Source organism: Pipistrellus hanaki (genome assembly GCF_964339955.1).
Source record: "Pipistrellus hanaki genome assembly, chromosome: 6".
In the NCBI taxonomy this organism is placed as follows: domain Eukaryota; kingdom Metazoa; phylum Chordata; class Mammalia; order Chiroptera; family Vespertilionidae; genus Pipistrellus; species Pipistrellus hanaki.
The window spans coordinates 13,471,019-13,490,939 of record NC_140508.1 but is presented as its reverse complement, the minus strand read 5'-3'; the positions used below and the strand labels follow the sequence as shown (position 1 = coordinate 13,490,939).

General features: G+C 56.4%; 2 protein-coding genes across 3 annotated transcripts in view; one reads left to right on the top strand and one right to left on the bottom strand.

Moving 5' to 3' along the window:
- PTPN1 (protein tyrosine phosphatase non-receptor type 1) overlaps positions 1–3,947 on the top strand; it is a 72,142-nt gene extending 68,195 nt beyond the window's left edge. The window contains exon 9 of the mRNA XM_084887108.1: positions 128–3,947. Within this exon, the coding sequence (XP_084743234.1) occupies positions 128–308 (181 nt within the window). The 3' untranslated portion in view covers positions 309–3,947. The remainder of the gene's footprint in view (positions 1–127) is intronic.
- Positions 578–19,921, bottom strand: part of RIPOR3 (RIPOR family member 3) — a 69,892-nt gene continuing 50,548 nt past the window's right edge. The window contains exons 5-22 of one of the 2 annotated variants that reach the window (XM_084887087.1): positions 19,339–19,362; positions 18,961–19,014; positions 18,135–18,308; positions 17,839–17,902; positions 17,490–17,533; positions 17,226–17,351; positions 16,995–17,140; positions 16,293–16,422; positions 14,416–14,988; positions 11,916–12,046; positions 11,365–11,488; positions 10,545–10,680; positions 9,847–10,008; positions 9,063–9,224; positions 8,382–8,584; positions 7,356–7,439; positions 5,958–6,048; positions 578–5,580 (exon numbers count right to left, since the gene is read on the bottom strand). In XM_084887087.1, coding sequence (XP_084743213.1) covers positions 5,477–5,580; positions 5,958–6,048; positions 7,356–7,439; positions 8,382–8,584; positions 9,063–9,224; positions 9,847–10,008; positions 10,545–10,680; positions 11,365–11,488; positions 11,916–12,046; positions 14,416–14,988; positions 16,293–16,422; positions 16,995–17,140; positions 17,226–17,351; positions 17,490–17,533; positions 17,839–17,902; positions 18,135–18,308; positions 18,961–19,014; positions 19,339–19,362 — 2,532 coding nt within the window. In that variant the 3' untranslated portion in view covers positions 578–5,476. The remainder of the gene's footprint in view (positions 5,581–5,957; positions 6,049–7,355; positions 7,440–8,381; positions 8,585–9,062; positions 9,225–9,846; positions 10,009–10,544; positions 10,681–11,364; positions 11,489–11,915; positions 12,047–14,415; positions 14,989–16,292; positions 16,423–16,994; positions 17,141–17,225; positions 17,352–17,489; positions 17,534–17,838; positions 17,903–18,134; positions 18,309–18,960; positions 19,015–19,338; positions 19,363–19,921) is intronic. The other variant, XM_084887088.1, reaches the window with a different exon arrangement.

Sequence of the window (19,921 nt, the reverse complement as noted above, 5' to 3'; positions counted from 1 at the left end):
CTAAGCTCTGTCTGTATACCTGCGACACAGGTTTTCCTAGAATTCCATTCCCCTTCCCCCATAATAGTGTCTTTGCCATTGTTTTCCCCAGAGTGAATAACCCTTCTCTGCCCCTCTCGTTCCTCAGCACGAGTCAAGACACTGAAGTCAGAAGGCGGGTCCCGGGGGCAGATCCTACCGAGGAGCCGTCGCCACCCAAGGCGGAGCAGGACCAGCCGATCCACTGGAAGCCCCTTCTGGTCAACATGTGCATGGCCACCGTCCTCACGGCCGGCGCGTACCTCTGCTACAGGGTATGTTTCCACTGACGGACGTGCTGGCGAGACCGTGTACAGAAAGCACTGGCCAGCAGCCTGGCGGCACATTCAGTGCTGTGGAAGGATCTGAGCCAGTCTCAGAAGAAACAGATCAAAGGTTTTAAAGTCTGGAACTGTGAAGGGCTAACGAGAGAATTGAGGATTGATGCACTGGGGTTTTGAGGAGCCCTGTGGTCCCAAGAATACAAGCGTCTAATCTCAGGGCCTTAACCTATTCAGGAGTAAGTAGAGAAAATGCCAAATACATCTCTCTCTCTCTCTCTCTCTTTTCTTTTCTTTCCTTCTTTTTTCTTTTTTTTTTTTTTCATTTGTTTTTTGGGGAAAAATAGAATTACAACACATTGTTGTTTTTAACCTTTATAAAAAGCAGCTTTTTGTTATTTCTGGGGGGAAAAGACTAGGCACTTATGAAACTTTCTTACCCTTAGCTGGTATAACCTGATACACAATTTCTATTTGATTTCCCAGGGAAAGACTCCCCCACTCTGAGGAATGTAGAGTCCTCTGTAGACGAGGGTTTAAGGGTACAGGACGCTGACTCGCTCAGTCACCTCCTCTGCTGAGCGCACTGAGCGTGGCCAGGTCCTGCCAGCTTTCCCACGTAAGAAAACAACAAAAGGCCATCTGTAGGAATGACTAGTAAACCTGGCTTGTGCTTTTGCTCAGGGTGTCCCCACTGGTTTTCCCTCATTCACGTTTCCATCGATCCCTTCTTGGAGCAGCCATCTTGCTCATGTCCTGCCCTCAGCACCCATCCAAAACAGGGTTCCTTGAGGACCCTGCCTCAGGGTCAGAGGTCACCACAGGGTGGGTGGCCACCGGCTTTTTACCCTGCCATTGAGGTCCAGAAGGAGCAGTTCCCTCTTGATTTGGACTGAAATGCCATTTCAGTAGACATCCACACCTGAGAAGTGAGTTGCTGTTAGAGTAAGGGGAAGGGAGGATTGGCTTCAAAACTCTGGTCATGGAAATAACCTCACAAGGACTTCTTTCTTGTTAAACTTTTACCTCGTTTCAGGTGGTTTAGTAACACACAGTCTGTCCTTAGGGGTGGTTTTTGGAAGGGGTGGAGGCTATTGTAAAAATAACTAAAAGCCTCTTTTATTGGAGCAGCCAGGGTTTGGGGGTGGCCAGTAGTGCCACGTCTGCAGCTCTGCCGGGCGGGTCCGGGCTCAACTGAAAATGTTTGGCTTCATTCCAGTTCTCGTTCAACAACAACACATAGCCTGACCCACCTCCACCCCACTGCCCGCCCCACGCACAGAGCCCGCACCTGACTAGCAGGCAGTGTGGTAGGTGAGGGCCGATGCACAGCGTGGCCAGCGTGACGGGGCAGATGTTTGCCCTGCACCGAAGCTTCCCTTCCCAGCTGTTGGTAGTTTGAAGCTACCCCTTTCATTTTATTCCCCCAACCTCTTCTTTATGTACCAAATCCACAGCCTGTCTGAGGAGAGCAGAAGAGAGTCCCTTGCTGGTGGCACGAGGAAGGTGGCCTGTGCCGGGCAGCACACGGCATTCCCTGGGAGGCTCTGCGGAGACGCATGTTGTGAGCCTCTCCACTCCATATTTATTTTTTATTTCTTCCCCAGAGCGTCCATAGTGCACTAGCATTTTCTTAAACCAATAATGTATTAAAAAATGTTTTGATGTCAGCCTTGCATGAAAGGCTTTCTCAAAAAGTACAATAATAAACCCTCAGGTAGTGTTGGGAACGTATGACTTTGCCATGAGCCCACTGCGGCAGGCCAGTGCTAGGAAGGACAGCTGTGAGCAGTGGGCATTTCATGACACTGGGTAACAGGAGGTTTGGCATTTGTTTGTAGAGCAGTGGGGTAATATATAACGAACACTTGGATATTTAACATACATGACGGGAGATGACCCTGTCCGGTTATTCCCCTCCCCCGTTTTATCTCCTAGAACTTTATTCTCAATCACCACTTTCCCCGTGGGTATTAGAATGCATGTTCGGTCTTCTTGTGTCCTGATCAAATACCACGTGCTTGAAATACTTAGATCTCTGCTTATAAAGTGCCCTCGTGTAAAAGTCCAATTTCCCTTTGCATGATCAGACATTACACAGCTGTGGTTCCTAAGACTATTGCTGAACTATTCGCTGTTCAGCACTGGAGGGATGTTTCCAGTAACAGATATTGGCCTAATTCCTGGCATGAAACTCTGGTGACTTCCTGGTGCGGGCTGGGTCCCACTGTAACTCAAACATTCCAAGGAGAGGGGAAGCCATAGTCACACCTCACGTGCTGGACATTTAGGTAAGCGGGGTCCCCTGCGCACACCCCTTCGGGATCAGCCTCCACTGTCCTGAGTACACACTCTTCTGGAGAAGACTGTGATTTGGAGCCAAGGCAATTGTTGGAAACCACACTTGAAGCAACCTGGACGATGACGGTCTCTTGGAGTCAGCCGGCTGCTTTCTCAGTCGGGAGGGCCTTGCTGAACGAGGCCTGTCTGCCCCTGCCCTGGAGCCCTGGGACTGATGGTGCTCACGACTCTTCTTGTGAGGGGAACCTAAGACCTCCACATTAAGTGGCTTTTTTAACAAGAAAAAAAGGCAGCTGTAGCTCCTGAGCTGCTCTCTTGCCAGCATTTTCACATTTTGCCTTTCACGTGTTAGAAGCCCGTGCAGAGGAACTCTGTGGTGGGAACAGTGAGGCATCGCCCGCAGAGCCTTGGGAGGTGTGGATGAGGCTGAGGTGCCAGGCTGCGAGCATTTGAGTTGGCTTGTTTGTTTTTGAAGTCCTGTATATGTATGTAGTAGTTGGGTGTGTATATATAGTAACATTTCAAAATGGATATACTGGTTTAACCTCCTATCTTTGGAAAACAGATGGCTCTCCATCTTGTTACACGTATGTTAGAGAAGTAGCGAGCTGCTCTGCTATATGCCTTAAACCAATATTTACTCAGCAGGTCATTATTTTTTACAATGGCCATGGAATACACCATTTTTACAAAAATAAAAACCAACAAAAAAAGTGAGGTGTTTTGATATAATACCTTTTCAGGTGTGTGTATACGTGGATGCATGACGGGGTGGGGTGGGGGGCGCGTCTCAGGGTCTTCTGTGATTTCACAGAACTGTTAAACTGTACAGTTTTCCAACTTGCCATATAAAAATGATGGGTTTGCATTTTAGTTGCAACAATAAAAAAAAATTTTTCTAAAGAATATGGATTTGGGGTGCTTCCCATTTCTTTGCTTAACTGGGCCTAAACCAGAATGGACAACCCTACTTTCCACCCCTGCTGATGTGAGGCAGATGTTGTCAAGCGGGGTTACAAGTTTCCACATGTGGGAATCACAAGGGCCTCCACAGGATGCACTGGGGCATTCTCCTGGAATGGGGGTTCATTTAACACATCCTGCCTTAACCTGCTTCCTTCAGCACACGAGGCCCTTGGATAGCTTAGCAAACTTGCACAAGTTGTTGGAAAAGCTGTTCAGACCTCAAGAATATGCCTCTTAACCAACTGCCTGTGAGACCCAGTGGTTGTTATCGCATCTCAGTACGGTCATGTTCGATGTAGAATTGACGATGTGGGAATAGTAAGATGTGCAAAATCATGTAGTCTTCCTTTTTTGTACAAAATAAATGTAAATCTTCCCTAACGTGATTTTTTTGGCTTTTTGTTTTGAGATAATTTCAGACTTACAAAATGTTGCAAAGAGGTACAAAGAATTTTTCTTATATCCCTCAAGGCTTTCTGACTGTTTCAAGGCTGGCTGCTGAGTGCACTGTTTATGCTTTGGCCTCCTGGCAGGATCCTGGAAGTGGGAAACAAGCACAGTCATGGTCACGTGACCACACAGTACCCACTGTGGCGGCCAGGATGGTGGTGCCACACCCACGGTCACTTCCATCTGTTTCACATACCAAAAACTTGCCTCTAAGCTTTTGTGAAGAGGTGGAATGCCAGTGTGTGGGAAAAACAAAACTAAGTTGGTGACTTTGGAACAGAAATCAGGTGGGGCCAAAGGCCATACCGCATGGAGTCTGGGTAGGAGAGCGTCTGGGGAGCCTTATGAGAATCGAAGGACATTTAACACTGCCTTTCCTGCGCCTGCTTCTGTGGGAGCACCCGCCCACAGTGTCACATGGAGCGCGTGTGCTCGGGGACAGGAGGGCAGCTTCCTCACGGGATGTCTGAAAACAGCCACTATGTACATTTTCCAGGTAAAATGAAACGCCAATAAAAATTGTTCTTTTTAATTGAAATTTAAGTTCCACATATAAACAAATCAAATAAATACTAAGTTAAATCGAAAAACACAAAATACACATAGGAAATATAAGTGAGAATGTTTAAGTTACAAAGTTCTCTAATGCCGTTGTTGATAGGCATGTGCACACCCCAGGTTATCTCAACGTCATTAACACAACAGCTCAGGACACGTTCGAGTCTTAGACTTCACAGCAAACGAACTTTGTGTCTTTAAAACGACATGCTGGTCAGTGAAATCTTTCTTCACACCAACTGTGGCATTTGAAGCAACTTATATCCCGGGCCCTCAGTTGACTTGCTTCAGAAGTGAGATCTCACTTTGTTCAGTGAGGTCACAGTGGATGCTTTTACTGACGTGATACTCGAGACTTCTGCTTTCCTTTGTGCTCTGGAACATGGTGGAAGGAAGGTCCATGGGCGGCAGCCTGCCCCGGGCCTTTGGGGCACACTCAAGTGAAGGGCTGAACCGGAACCCCCCCACCCGCTCCGTGCAGTGGAAATGACTCGACCCACTGCACTCCTTTATCGAGCTCATAGGCCTGCCGGCCTCCTCGTCCCAGTATTTAGCCAGAGGTGCTGAGCCAGCTGACTTGCAAGGAGACAAGGTCACCTTGGCGCCTTTTATTCAGGCCTCAACTCCATAGCACGGCTGGCTCTGCATCCGGGGGAACGATTCTCAAAGCCAGAAGCTGATAGGTTGGTTGAAGTGGCTCAGCCCGTGTGCTCCTATACCAAAGTCCCACTTGTGCCCTGGGGCTTAATAACTGATCTGAGACTCGGGGAGCAGCTCTGGCCAGCTCACACTTCCAGGGCGCACACAGCGTGCCCCCATCCACAGCTCAGCCCCTGTGTCAGGACTGGGCAGCAGCAGAAACAAAGATGCCAGCTTTGAGCTCGTCGGCTGAGGTTTTTTTTTTAGAATATTGTGATTTCAACATCTGCCTCCTGGAAAAAGGTTTCTTCTCTTTGCTCTAAGCAAAGTTTGCCCATTTTCTCAAAAGCGAAGCGTCCTTTTTCACCTGCAATATTAAGATGATTTGTCATGCGATTGTTCCCTGCCTTGGATGGCCTTAGCAATACTGACACCTGGGTCTCAGGCTGGGGGTATTGTGGTGCCAACTCGTGCTTCGCCCTTATGTCCAAGACTGAGTCTACTGAATCATGTCCCTTGCATCTGCTTTTATTCCCAGAAACATAAACTGACGTTTAAGGAGGAAATGAAGCATTTCTTGACACCTTAACCATGAAGGAAGTCTGCCTTGGCCAAATGCAGTTAAATGGCTGCTAACAGTGGCCATCTCAGGTGCTGATTTGCATCTTTTGAGAGCCGACCTGGCTGCTCCAGCACAGCCTTGCTAAGGGCCCACTGCACATAACGATGGATGCTGTACTTTACCGAATGACAGCGTGGCTTCCCGGGCTGCCGCCCTCACAGCCTCCAGGTCAGATTGGCACAGGCCAGCAATCTGATCAATGCTTTCGATGCCCTGCTTAGGAAAAAGAGGATCCATTAGGAGATTTTTTTTATTATTACTGATTTCAGAGAAGAAGGGGAGAGAGAGAGAGAAACATCAGTGATGAGAATCATTGATTGGCTGCCTCCTGCATGGGATTGAGCCCACAAACTAGGCATGTGCCCAGATTGTGAATCAAACCACGACTTCCTGGTTCATAGGTCGACGCTGAACCACTGAGCCATGCTGGCAGGGCCGTTAGGAGACATTTTAGGCAGCAGGTAGAATCTACCTGTGGAAGCCTGCAGGGCCAGCCCTCGCATGGTCGGCCTGATTCCTTTTCTGAAGGCTCTGAGCTGCTCTTATGGCCTCCGGTTCATGCGAAGCACCATTTCCAGGGTCTCATTTCTCAGTCCTGACACCTGCCAGCAAATAGGTCACTAGCATTGGTGTATGGACGGCTGGCAGGCCCACCTTGAAAATGTGAAGACCTGATGCCCTCTGGACCTTTCTCCCTCCTCCCTGGTCTCCCAACCATTCCCTCCAGGTCAGACTGGGAGAGGGGCAATCAGGACCCTGACCCCAGGGCCAAGGAACAGAGTGCACCTCGCCCTTTACTGGATACTCCGACTGGCTATTCGATTATAGCCAAACCATTCCAGAGTGAATGGGGTGTTTAATCTGTGCGGGACTGTTTTTCATCTAGTAAATTGCCATTTAAATGAGAATTCTAGATGCAATGAGGTTGAAGCTTTATGCACAAAAATGCTTATAATGACATTATAATAAATGGATAATGAACCTACATTTTCTACAATAAGAATAGAGGAGTAGATTAAGGTGTAACTTCGATGGGTCCTTTATAAAAAATTCCAAGGCATTACCAGTCTAACACAAAAAGTTATTTTGTTCAGTTTTTAAACCATACTACCAATTTTCAGTGCCCACACATACCCTCAAGCAAAAAGGAAATACACCAAAATGTCAGTAGTTTCCTCTGTTAGGAGGATGGATAGTTTACATATGTGTTGTACACTCCTTTTCCTCTACCGTGAGCTTTTAGAAGTTTTTCATTGAGGATATTAAAGCATCTGATGCAGGAGTTCAGAAGTGAATTCCTGGAGCCACCTGTGCGTCATCAGAGGCAAAGCAAATGCTCGGGGCTGGCAGGGCTGCCGCTGCCGCTGCTCCTCTCACACCAGCTCCGCAGCTCCCTTTTGTGCGGTGGTTGTAAGCAGTGATTTTTTTTTTAAATTATCTTTCTTGTCCTGATGGGGAAGTTTTGAACTAACTTGAGCACCAGCAGGCTTCTCCACCCCGTGAGGACAGGTTGGACTCACCCTGAGATGTTTCAGTGCCATGCATGCCGCCTGCTGGAGCTTTGCATCATCCTCCGTCAGGGCGTTGGTGTAGAAAAGCAGAGCCTGGGGAATGAGGCTGCTGTGAGTGAAGGCCGGAGGGTGCCCACAGCAAAGCCCACGGCGCCCCCAGCTGGTCCTCCGATTGCTGACAGGAAGTCAGGCCATGATCCATTAATCATCAGGCCAGGTGCAAAGTCCCGAGATGGATACTGCAGTACTGAGCTGCTCCCTAAAAACACTGGTCTGGTGGTGACGGAATGAAGAAAGCTCTTTCTGTCTAATGTCTACCAAATGCTTTCTGGAACTGCTATCGCGAGGAAATGCTAACTCAGGATCCGATGTTTAGGCGGACAAGAGAACTGAACACACTGACGGAAAAGCACCGCCCCTTCATCACCCTCTTCCAGTCACAGCTCTGCTCCCGCCCCCTTGGTCACGTGACCATGGCCGAGTCGCTTCCTCTGGAAAATATAGTTGGCACTTGCTTCACACAACTGTTGTAAGCACTTGGGGATGTGCCTGGCCCTCGGTGAGCCCGAGACTAAAGTGAGGCCCCAATATTGCCCTCCTTGGGGGCTGATATCTAAAATCGAGAATAGTCACAGGTCCAGGAACCTAAAAGGCACAGGGGGTCCAATTTCTTGGTTTTTCAAAAAATGGACTGAACCCTACCAACCATCGACACATTAATTGCAGGTAAATGAGGATGACCACTGGAATTCCAAGAAACAGGCAAGTGACATGTCAAAGACCAAATAGATGATGTTGCTTTAGGAACACTGAGGTGGAGGGAGATGTGTGGCGTGTGGTTCCTCCCAGGGCTGGTGCTGCCAATGGCGGTGGCGTGAGGAGAGCCGTGTTCACGTTTGGAGCATCCCTAAACCCAAAGACCGTGCAGCAGATGCGGCCCCCGTCACACATGCCTTGGTCTTTTCCGAGAGAGAAAGCCTCCCTCCCCCTCCCCACACCTGCAGCCAGGAGGCAGCCACCTCCCCTCAGACATACCTTTTCCCGGAAGCTCTTGTTCTTGGCCGCGCTGGCCAGAGACGCGCTGGCCGCCCTGCACACCTTCGGAGGCCCGTCCAGCTGCAGCAGGGCCCAGGCCCTTAGGGTCTGGGGCAGGGGCTGGAGCTGGGCCAGCCGCTTCCCCTGCAGCTTCCTGACCGCCTTGGCCTGCCCCGTGCACTGCAGCTCCTCCACGAGGGTCACTGGAAGAGACGGGAGAAGTGAGCCCGGGTCCCCTGCGATGGTGGCCGGACTGCCCAGCTGCGGGTTCGTTTGGCCATGGCATTAGCCACGGAGAAGCAAATCCCACATCAGGCCCATGTGGTCACCCAGGCCCATCTGGACCGGCTTCCGCGGGGCCTCCTGGAATCTCCAGGAAGGCTTCCTAGCAAGGGATCAAGTCTGCCCTGAAGACTGACACAGCCCCAGCCCAGACTTCAGGGTCGCAGGCCAGTGGAGCCTCCCGTCATGCCCAGCTGTGGCTTCTGCTCTGCGCTGTGAACAGTCTTCTTCCCCTGGAGCTAATCTCATCACGGGCTGGGCGGGGTTTCATGAAATTGGGGTTCTTAAAAGAACAGCTGGAGCAGAAAGATGCAAAGCTAGCTTCCTGGAGCTGGGACCGAGGCCTCCACTGATGGAGTCCCTTTGCTGTTGCCCGTGGCCGCGCTCCCAAGCCCCTACCTTCCTTGGTGAGCTGGGCAAAGTGCTTCTCCAGGTCCGAGACACCCTGCCTCTGCAGGTAACTGTGAAACTGGAACCAGGTGACAGTCTGTTCCTCGGGGGGGCCGGCTCCGGGGAGCAGCCCGCCGCAGCTGACCACCTGCTCCAGGAGCCTGCGGCACGCTGGCGGGGAGACAGGACGGGGCTGGGAGACGCAGACCTCGCCCCCAGGAGCTGCTTAGCTGGCGGGGCCAGGTCAGCTGACAGGCGTTCTGAGGGCGTGTGGGTGGGGGTCCCTCCTCACACCGCCTGTGCCCGGGGAAGGAGGGCACTCCAGGTGGGGTCGCAGGCCTGGGCTTGGGCGGTCTCGGGGGCACATCCACATGACTGGGGCCAGGGCTGGGACTCTGCAGGCTACTGAGCAGCCCGGGTGGGGGGTCAGAGCTGCTGACAGCCAGCCGGCTTCTGGAGCATGAGTGCCCCCTCCAGCTGTGAGCAGGAAATGCTCTGCCTTCTGAGCCCACCCTGCGGGGAGATACAGGCTTGCCTGCCTCCCATGAAGGCTCTTTCTTAGCCCTTCGAGGTTCTGGTGGAAGCCGTGGGATCTGCCTCGGGAAAAGGCCCAGCCCACTGATGCCTGCAGGTCACAGGCCCCTCCCGCTCCCTGCAGGAGGAGGTGTTTGCAGTGCTGTCACGCTCGGTGCCATGAAGACACTCAGGGGCAGGCGGGGAGGCCCGCTGTGCCGTCACTGGAGCCGGACGCGGGGAGGGGGTGGGGGATGGGAGGAGGAGGACAGGGAGTTACCTATTTCCAGTTGTCCCGGGTACTTCCCCCTGACTCTGTGCAGGAACGTTTTCTTGAGCTGGCTCAGGAGCGTGGTGGCGGGGCAGGCCAGGACCCCCCCGGGCTCCGTGCACCCCCGCCACAGCTTCAGGCAGCCCTTCCTCCGAGCGGCCTGCGGGAGGACTGAGAGCCCGGGCTCAGACCGACTGCGCACAGGCCCAAAGGTTTCCCTCCACGGGGACCGGAGGTCGGGAGCGGAGGGGTGACTGCAGTGACCTTTCCCCACGCTCCACGGTGCCAGAGAGAGGACAGGCAGCTTCAGCTCTGAGCACCTCACCGGCTCCCCACCCACAGCAGCCCGGGGGCGCCTGCGGTCACCAGCCTGTCCTTGTGGGGCAGAGGCTGGCCTGGGGTCACAGCTGCTGGCTATGTGAGCGCACGCTGTGTGCCTGGAGCGTGGATTCCTTCACGGCCCCATTGCCCAGGTGGGGACGCTGAGGCTCCGAGGCCCAGAGTCACACCGCTGACCACAGAGCAGGTGCCTCTTCCTCTGGGCTGTGTGGCCTCCCTTCCCGCCCGCACAGGGGCTCAGAGCCCAGCCAGCCAGCCCCCGGGCGCCCGTTAACTCGGGGCATCGGGAAGGGAGAGGAGCCCGCCCGCACGCGAAGCCGGTCCCTTTGTGCCATTCACACCAGCAGCCAGTGTGGGCGGTTACTTACTCTCCTCCACAGACGTCGCCTCTCTGACCTTCTCAAAGTCCAGCAGAGACAGGGTCTCCAGGACCTGCTTTTGCTGTGCAGCTTCTTCCAGAAGGCTCTCCTGGACCATCCTCGACAGGTTAGGGGAGGCCAGTTTCTGGGAAGCAGCCCACGCGCTCCCGGTTAGCACGGACCCACCCTCTGAGGTCAGCCGTCGCGACTGGCCCTCGCCTGCCCGGGCCCATCCCTCCTGTCCCCGTGGAGGCTCCTGGCTGCCACCTGGGAGCCCGCCTTCACCAGGGTGGCTGAGGCGCCGGGCCCAGGCTGGAGCCGCCCCGGGCTGCCTTCGCCGCCAGAAGGGACCCGCCTGCCTGAAAGGAAAGCCACCCGCCCAGGAAAGCAGCGCCGAGAGAGGGAGGGGCCCAGCCAGGATGGCATCTGAAACCCTGGATCCAGCCGGGCCTGAAGCCCACCTCTGGGCCTGTCAATTCTATGAGCCAAGACGTTTTCTCTTTAGGTTGAGCCAGTTTGGACTGGAGTTCTGGCTTCTACGACCGAAGGTGTCGCAGCCACTGCCTTTGATGCAGGGCTGGGTTTCGGAAGAACCACGTGGCTCCACCCAGGCCTGGCCGGAAGCTTCCCGAGGGGAAGCTCCTCAATCTCAGTGGCTCTCAAGGTGCTGGCCTCTGGCCCCTGCACCGTGCTCCCTGTCACCTGGGAGGTCAGCCTTTTGCAGAGAACTCCAACCCCCCTGGGCCCCTGGCCAGTCCCTCCCTCTCTCCACATACACACACACACACACACACACACACACACACACCCGCGCCAGGCCCCTCAGCACCTGCAGCAGAGCCTTGCAGACGTGCAGGTGGACGGTGAGCAGCGTGTCCAGCTCCGGGGCACCGGCCGTGAGCTCCCGGGAGGCCTCTCTCAGGGACGGTGCGGGGGGCCGGGTCCTGTCCTTTCTGGGTTGAGTGGAGAGCGGGGTGACCATCTGGTTAGGGCAGAGGGACCCTCCTCCCTGGAGAGCTCTGACAGGAGACCAGGGAGCTGTGGGGCTGAGGGTGGATGGCTGTGCAGAGGGGTCGGAGGCAGTGACTGCTGCATGTTAGGTCAAGGTTAGAGGCTCTCCGGTGACCTCCGTCATGTTTTAAGGTTCAAAAGAATCCATTGCTCGGAAGAGAAAGCTCAGGGCTAGGCTGAGCTGCTCTCCCTCACTCTGGTCCCTGGGGGCCTGCTCTGAATCAGGCAGTGGGCGTGGGGGGGGGGGCGGGGAGGCACAGTAAGTAATCAGGATAAATACCCGTCGGGCAGTGGGAGACACAGCAGGAGGCTGGTAGGAAGGAAGGGGCTAAGGCTGGTCCCCTGGTCAGCGCTGGCGGGAGCACTCACCGGGGACCCTGGGGACCCCCAAAGAGGGACAGCTCGTGGGGGGCAAAGTCGGCGTTGAGGAAGGCGAAGCTCTCCAGGATGCACTCCATCAGGCTCTCGGCCGAGCTGTGCTCCCGGCGGCCTCCGCGGGGCTGTGGACGGAGCAAGACCTGAGGCAGCCTTCCCCTCGCACCCCATCTCGCACCCACACCCTAACAGCGCCCCCAGGTGGGCGGCGGGCACGGGGGCACAGCGCTCCCCAAGCACCCTCCCGAGTGGCATGTGACACATATGGTGCGAAAGCTCAAGGGAGACAGACCTTAAATCTCACTGGGCACAGACGCCCACGGGAACAGGGCAAGAGCCAGGAGGGAGGGAGTGGGGGACCAGGCAAAGCAGGAGAGGGGTGCCCTCCCCGGAGAGAGGCAAGGGGTGCCCTCTCCAGCTGGCACCTGCCACTTCGGACTGTGGGGCCAGTGTCCCCAGACCATTCAGTTTTCTAATGAGAGCTGGATTTTGTGGGCAGCTGCCCCATTTAAAAATATTGACATCTGATTTCAAATTAGTTTTAAAATGTGGTGTGAGCCGAGACTGGTTTGGCTCAATGGAAAGAGCATCGGCTTGGGGACTGAAGGGTCCCAGGCTTGATTCCGGTCAAGGCATGTACCTTGGTTGCGGGCATATCCCCAGTAGGGGGTGTGCAAGAGGCAGCTGATCGATGACTCTCTCTCATCAATGTTTCTAACTATCTCTCTCCCTCTCCGTACAAAATCAATAAAATATATTTTTAAAAAATAATAATAAAATAAAATGTGGTGTGAGTCAGGCCAAACACCTCCTCAGGAGGCCAGTGCAGGGAGATGGGGAAGGAGAGGAGGCTGGAGGCAGCGCTGATGGAGGGGTCAGGGGTCATGTCGGGTGCACGTGGGAGGCCTGCCCTCCCCGTCCTCAGAGCCGCCTGGTGGCAGGTCTGAGCAGGCGTGGGATCCTCGGTCTCCGGTGGTCTGTGAAGTCTCCGTGACCCCTGGCTTATGCTCTGGAACCACTGCTCCTCGGGGAGATGCAGAAGCTTCGAGCCCCTGGTCACGTTTTCATCAGCGGCCAGGACATAGCTTGTTATGTGTGTTTCTGTTTAAAGACACCTTACTTCGTAGGTGGTGTTTATTCCTAAATGAATTCAAGCCAAATGCTTGAAACTCACACCTGACCCACGTATGTTCTCCGGGAGGCACATCACTGCCCCCGAGCTTAGGACACCAGCCCGCACTTCAGCCCTGCCCTGGGGGCCTTTAAAATAATACAGCCACCAAAAAAGCACAAAAATAGAAAAAAACAAACACATGGCACTAAATAGACTACAAAGGGGACACACCTTCAGTGAGGAGGCTGACATCAGTGACTCAGTGTTTCTGTCACTCGGAGCCTGACAGAACCATGAGTATTGATTTGGGCTATAAATACGTTTTTGCAAGTAAATGAATTCACAAAAAGAGAATCCGTGAATAATGAGTCCATATGTAAACACAACACGTGTATACACACATACATGCGTGTATAATTTCTCTTTAAAAAGTCAACCTAGAAACCATAGTCTGTAGTCATTTTCATTCTTCTCACTTGGCTTGCCAAAAAAAAGAGTTCCTCAAGATGTTTACAATTACTGCCTGGTTGCAGTATGATTTTAAGATGTTTATGTGCAGTATAACTTTTCAAATTTCAGGTGACAGGTTGCCCCCCACGAGCTGTTCTACAAACCAAAAAAAATGCTGTTAAGAAACTGAAAAAAAACATTCTTTTTCTTCTTTATTTTTCCTTGAAATCTTCAGGGAGGCCCATAGCAGTGGTAAATAGGGAACATTTTTTAAAGTTACCAGATAGAAAATCCAGCTTTCTTTCCCCTGCACTGATGTGTAACGTTGAGGGGCGGGTGGGGAAGGAATAAAACAAAACGGGTTTTTGTGGGGAGCCGTTAAGCTGCTTCAGCGCCAGTGTGTTTTTTCATAAATTAATTGATGTGTAAGTGGGTGCTGATGTGATGCATTTTATTTTACTTATAGTCAAATTTATATAAGCCCCCAAAATCGTATAGTCTGCCCAGACCAGCACCTCTGAGAGCCACGCAAGAACAGCTCTGGCGTGGCCCTGTAGAGAGGTTTGGGGGGAGGGGGTGTTTGCTGGGGACTGTCCGTGGTGCCAGCCCCGGCCAGGAGAATGCCCCAGGTTTGGGATTTTAGTATCGAGCTGCCGCCTCACCTGCTTGGGTCAGAAGATGTGAGAGGGGGCTGGGTTCTGGCTGGATGTGAAGCAAGTTATTCACTCTGAGCCCCAGGTTCCTCCCAACCCTCCTTCCAGCCCCATGAGGCTCTTGTAATCCCCACTTCACAGACCAGCAAACTGAGGCCCAGAGAGGAGACCTGCCCACGCTCTGGCGATGCAGAGGTGAGAGTGGCTGCCCCGGAGCCCGTACTGGGGGCTACACCCTGGGCAGCGCAGGGCTGCGGCCTCCGAAGAGCGGACATACCTTCAGCCGGTCCCTGACGCTGAGGACCTGGTACTCCAGCTCCTGGAGCCGGGGCTGGGCGGGGGCTGTGCACCTCAGCAAATCCAGCACCTCCTGCAAGGGCCTCTCGAGGGCCACCCCAGGCCCGTCTACTCCGTCCCCGGGTTCTCCTTCGTCGTGGTCTTTCTGGCTGCCCGGCATCGTGTGGTTGTGGAGTGGGGGGCCCCGGGGCAGGTTGGGGCTCTCTACCCCCAGGTTCCTCCAGCCAGGCCGCTCCACCAGTGCGCCTCCGGACAGGGGGACCATCTCCGGCAGGAGGCCCAGGGGCGGGGAGTCCTCCCGAGCCTCCTCTTCCGCGGAGGTGTTGGGGCCGATGGCCAAGGGCAGGAACCCCACGTCCGAGGTGGAGGCCGACGTGCTGGTCTCGGTGTCTCGGGGGTCCTCCGAGCTGAAGGAGTCCATCTCCGGCAGCTCCTGGCTCCGGCGGCACAGGCCGGGGCCCCGCAGGTCGCCGTCGGACAAGTAGCTGAGGATGGAGGGGGCCCTGGGACTGCCCAGCAGCAAGGCCTGCTGCGCCGGCTGCTGCAGGACGGACTGGAGAGGGGGACACAGGACCAGCCTCACTGGCCGCCCCGGGCCCCACAGCAAGGCCCCCGGAGGGGCTCCCCGCCAGGCACTGGCTTTGCACACCCCCGTCTTCCGGGAGGTCCCCCACGCTGACTCGGAGGTGCTGGTAGCACCCAGCACTCTCTCTGCTCTCACCCCTCATCCTCACTCTCTCACTCACACCTTCCAAGCCGCAGAGGCCTCCTTGCTGGTTCTCACACTTTCCAGGTTCACTCACACATTCCCACCTCAGGGCCTTTGCACTGACCGTGCTTCCTGCCAAAGAGTGTTCCGCTTTACTTCCTGAGGTGTTTCTGCCCCCCAGGCAGGCAGTGCTCCCTGAGGGCACAGTCCTCACCCGCCTGCACAAGGGCCTGGCATGTGGTTTTGAATGAGCAAAATGCATGGCGGGAGGAAGGACCTGACATACAATGCACGTGAGTGCTCCCTGCACAGGAACAGCCACAGCTCCTCAGCAAAGTGAGCGCTGGGTGTTTCACGCCCTGTGCGGAGGGCCTCGGAGACCTGCCTCCTTCCTCCCTCACTCCCCCAGTCTCCAAAAGCAGCCCCAGGTTAAAAAGGCAGCTTTGGGTTAAAAGACGGAGGAAAAGACGCGCCTGCTCCCAGATGGTACAGAGCAGCGGTCGGCAAACTCATTCGTCAGCAGAGCCAAATATCAAACAGTACAATTATTGAAATTTCTTTTGAGGGCCACATTTAAAAAAAAAAAAAAACAAACAAAAACTTCTAACACCACTTCTTCCAAATAGACTCGCCCAGGCCGTGGTATTTTGTGGAAGAGCCACACTCAAGGGGCCAAAGAGCCGCATGTGGCCTGAGAGCCGCAGTTTGCCGACCACCGGTATAGAGTGTCTCCAGAAGGGTGTGAAGAAGTTGACAATGACCCTAAGATCCCTGGAGGTCAGAGGAAAGAGGTGCTTTACTGTGTGTTATGTCAAGGCATTACTGACCGGAAATACATTCCGTTGGAAATAAATACATCGGAAGCCACGGCCATGGCCATGGCCAGGGTGACAGAACCAACCAGGAAACCTTACTCCAGGTGTCCAGGAGAGCCAACCAAGTCAAACAGGCCCCCGAATAAAGGGGCCAGCATCAAGGAGGAAAAAGTACAGAAAACACCCAGATAACCCAAAGCAAGGGAGGCTGAACCCAAAGCGTGCTACACTGAGAGGTGCCCGGCTGCCCAGCCCCAGCCCACATGCTGCCCGGGGAGTCAGCCCGCCTCCAGTCCCAGCGCGACCCCGCGCCCGCCCGGCGAGGCCACTCACCAGGTAGTACCTCTCCCGGAAGCTGGGGGTGCTCGGGGGCGTCCAGGTGTACAGGGAGCTCTTCCTGCTGCCCACGGAGAACTTGATTGTGGGGCTGGGCGAGACCAGGAAGCTCTCCGTATCGAATGGGCTGGAGGGGAGAGAGCGCCAGGGTGTCGCTGACGCCTGGGGGCCACGCAAGCCCGTCCAGGGCCCGGTCACCGAAGGGAGATAGATGGAGGCCTTGCCCGGGATCCCGGGGGAAGCCCGGGACTCCAGTCCACATCCTCAACTTCCTGAACCGTCTCTCAGATGCCAAGGGGCAGTGACGCCACCAGTCACGTGAATGGATCCCTCATCTGTGCAGGGCACCATCCCAGAAGGACCTCTGGGCCAGTCCCAGTCCCAGTAAGGCTGGGGCCTCTGGAGCAGGGAGGTCTGGGTACAGCCTCCCGGCCCAAAGCGACCTGCTCGCTTTCGCTTGCACAAAGGCCTGGTTAGCGTGCCTGACCACCAGGTCTGTGACTCCGGCCCTGTGGGCACCTCGTGGGAGACGCGGGCAGAAATGCCCACGAGTGGATGCTAGAGTGTGGTCAGGCCACCAGGGGGAGCCAGCGAGACACACTGGGCTCAGGCTCTGGGTGGGCATCCCTCCAGGTGGGAATTTGGGGCTGGCCCTGGGGAGGGGCAGCAGGGCGGGGAGCCAGGCTGGCCCCTACTCACTTCCACAGCACCTCCAGCTGCAGCTTGATGGTGCCCAGCTCCGTGATGTCCACCACGATGAGCTGCGGCCGGGTCGTGAAGAAGTCGGTGATGTCACACGTCACCGTGCCCACCGCCAGGGAGCTCAGGCCACGCAGCTCTGTCACCTGGAGGTGAGGAGGGGCGGGTGGTGTCTGAGCTGAGCCTCGCAGGCCCTGGCCCTGCCCCTGCCCCTGCCCAGGCCCCACCCACCTTGATCTCCAAGTTCTCGTGCAGAGTGGGGATGAAGGCCTTCTCCTCCTCGTCCCAGGTCTGGCTGTCGTCAGACTCGATTCGGCCCTTCAGCTTCCAGCGCTGGCGGCCCAGGCGCATGAGCACCTGAGGGCGGGGGCCACGAAGGGGTGGGTCAGCTGCCCCAGGTGGATGCCCCCACTCGCCACCAGCCTGGGGGCCCTCCCTGCCAGGTGGGGCCCTGGGACCCCAAGGCCTGGCAGGAACGCGGGAGCGTGGCCATACCTCGTACTGGTCTCCTGGACAGAGGCGTGCGTAGCCCACCAAGCCTGGAACACAGACACGGCTGAGCTCTGTCCTCCTCTGCCCCTGCCCCGGGGGCCCCTGCCTGAGCCTGGGAATCGGACTCAGAGACGAGCCATCACCATGGACAGTGGACAGGCCTGGACCCTCACATCCAACTCAGAGAGGGGCGGGACCTGCCTGAGGTCACATGTCACAGGAGCGCAAGCCCAGGGCTGGGCGAGGACCACTGGATTCCGACCCACACCCCACCCTTGGCAGAAGTCCCAGGGCCCTCCAGAAGCCCGACACCCACTCAGAGCGGCCGCTGCCCACCCCTCCGCCACGTTACCTTTCATCCTGACGTGGAACTCGCCCAAGTGGACTTCCAGGGCCCCCTCGATGAGCCACATGTCCTGCAAAGCCCCACGGGATGGCTCAGCACCTGCCCAGAGGCCGGGCCGGCCGGGTGGGGTGAGAGGAGTGGACGGGGAGGGGGGGGCGGGGAGGGGCAGAGGGCACGGAGGAGGGGCACACACCAACCCTGCCAGACAGAGGCTGGTGGGCAGAGCTTCCTCAGGGCCCAGGGCACCCCCTAACGCTGGGCCCGGCCCCCACTGCCCCCTGGCGCCCCTGCTGGCGGCCCACCTCGGTGCACTCCTGCAGGCTCCGGCCCAGCTCCTGCAGGCTCTCCCGGGAGGCGCGGCTGGGCGGGCAGCGGGAGAAGGCCTGCTGCATGTTGGAGGCGCCGTCCCGCAGGCGGCACTGGATGCAGTAGCCCTCGTACAGCTCGTCCACCTGCGGGGCACGGGGCGGTGGGTGCTGCCACGCCGAGGGCCGGGGCCCGGGCCTGCCGGCCACTCTCACCCCTGGGAGAGGCTGCCCCTGAGCAAATGCCCCTCCCCCCCGATGGTGGCCACACGCTGCACTTGCCCTGGCTCCCACGGCTCCCACAGGGACAGGAACCCCGCCTGTCTCCTCCGCTTCGGTCCCGGCCTCCGCAGTGGCCGGCAGGCAGTTGGTGCACACGGAAAGGAGTGACCTGGACAGGTAGTGCAGCCCTCCCTCTCCCGCCCAAGTTCTCCACAGCAAACAGGGAGGTGATATTCTGCCTACCCACTGGGCTACTGCGGGGAGGAGAGGGCGGGGGGCGGGTAAAGCAAGATCAAGGAAGAATTCAGGGACTTCAGACCCTATGGGACTTGCTGGGACCTAAAGCAACCCTTGTCCCTCTCTGAGCGTCCCCTCTCCCGTCTCCATAGCGGGCGCTCCGTCCCAGCCTTCCCGGCCTCTCCGAGGGAGCACGAGGTCTCCCCGGGCCCAGCGCCTGCCGTTCCTGCTCCCCCCTGATGCTCCGGCCTCAGCACCCAGAGCACCCGCCCCGCTCGGAGGGCCTCCTGGCTCTGCTCTCTGGTGGAGGCCCAGCAAGGACAGAGCACCCGACCGCACCCTGAGACACGGGGCCCCCGCTGACCTTGCTGATGTGAAATTCCATCTTCCGGATGTGCCTCTCCACAGCGCGCGTTTGCTTCTCCCGGAGAAAGAGAAGGCGCTTTTAAACGCAGCCTGGACCACCAGGGCGTGTACCTAGGTGCAGGTTTCTCACCTCCACCCCCCTGCAGGCCCTGACACGGAAGCCTGGGCTCAAAGCCAGGCCAGCCCCTCACCCCGCTCCAGGAAGGCGCCTCGCCGGGCCTCGGTTTCCCCGTTTGTAAAATGGGGAGGACCCCGGGTACTTCTCCTGGAGGATGACCATAGGGCGGAACCGGAGGAGCAAAGACACTGTGCTCACCCAGCCAGGCCCGGCCATGGCCGCCTGCCCACCCCATGCTGACGGAGGCAGGTCACTCACCTTGTCAAGGTCGTAATAGAAAGCCTGTGGGGGAGCAAGAAGGGAGGGGAAAGGTGTCAGGGCTCTGGATGCTCCCCCAAGACCCAGGAGGCTACATCCCAGGGGCGCCTGAGCTCCGAGGACAGAAAGCCAGCAGTCACGCCACCCCCAGAGGCCCGTGGTGCAGGCGGGGGAAGAAGAGGGATTGGACTCCTGTGCTCTGGATGAGGCAGGTCTAAGCCGGGCTCTGAGTCCCTGCTCTGTCCCGGGCAGTTACTCAACCTCTCGGCGCCTCTGTTTCCTCACATACAGTGGGCTAGCCGTCGCACCTGCCCCGAGGGTTGCTGGGAAGAGTGAAAGACACAGCAAGCACTCAAGAAAGTGGGGACCATGGCCCCTGGCGATCTGACTGTTTACGGGGTAACTCAGCCAGGATCAGAAGGACTGGGATGGGGAGAGGCAGCCGGCACCACCAGTTTGGGTCTTAGGAAATGGCAAACCCAGACTGGTCCATCCACGCCAGGGGCCGGGGTGTCACCCATGAAAGGACGATGTCATCGGGGTGGGCAAAGGTCTGCCTCCATGTGAGAAGCGTGCAGTGGGG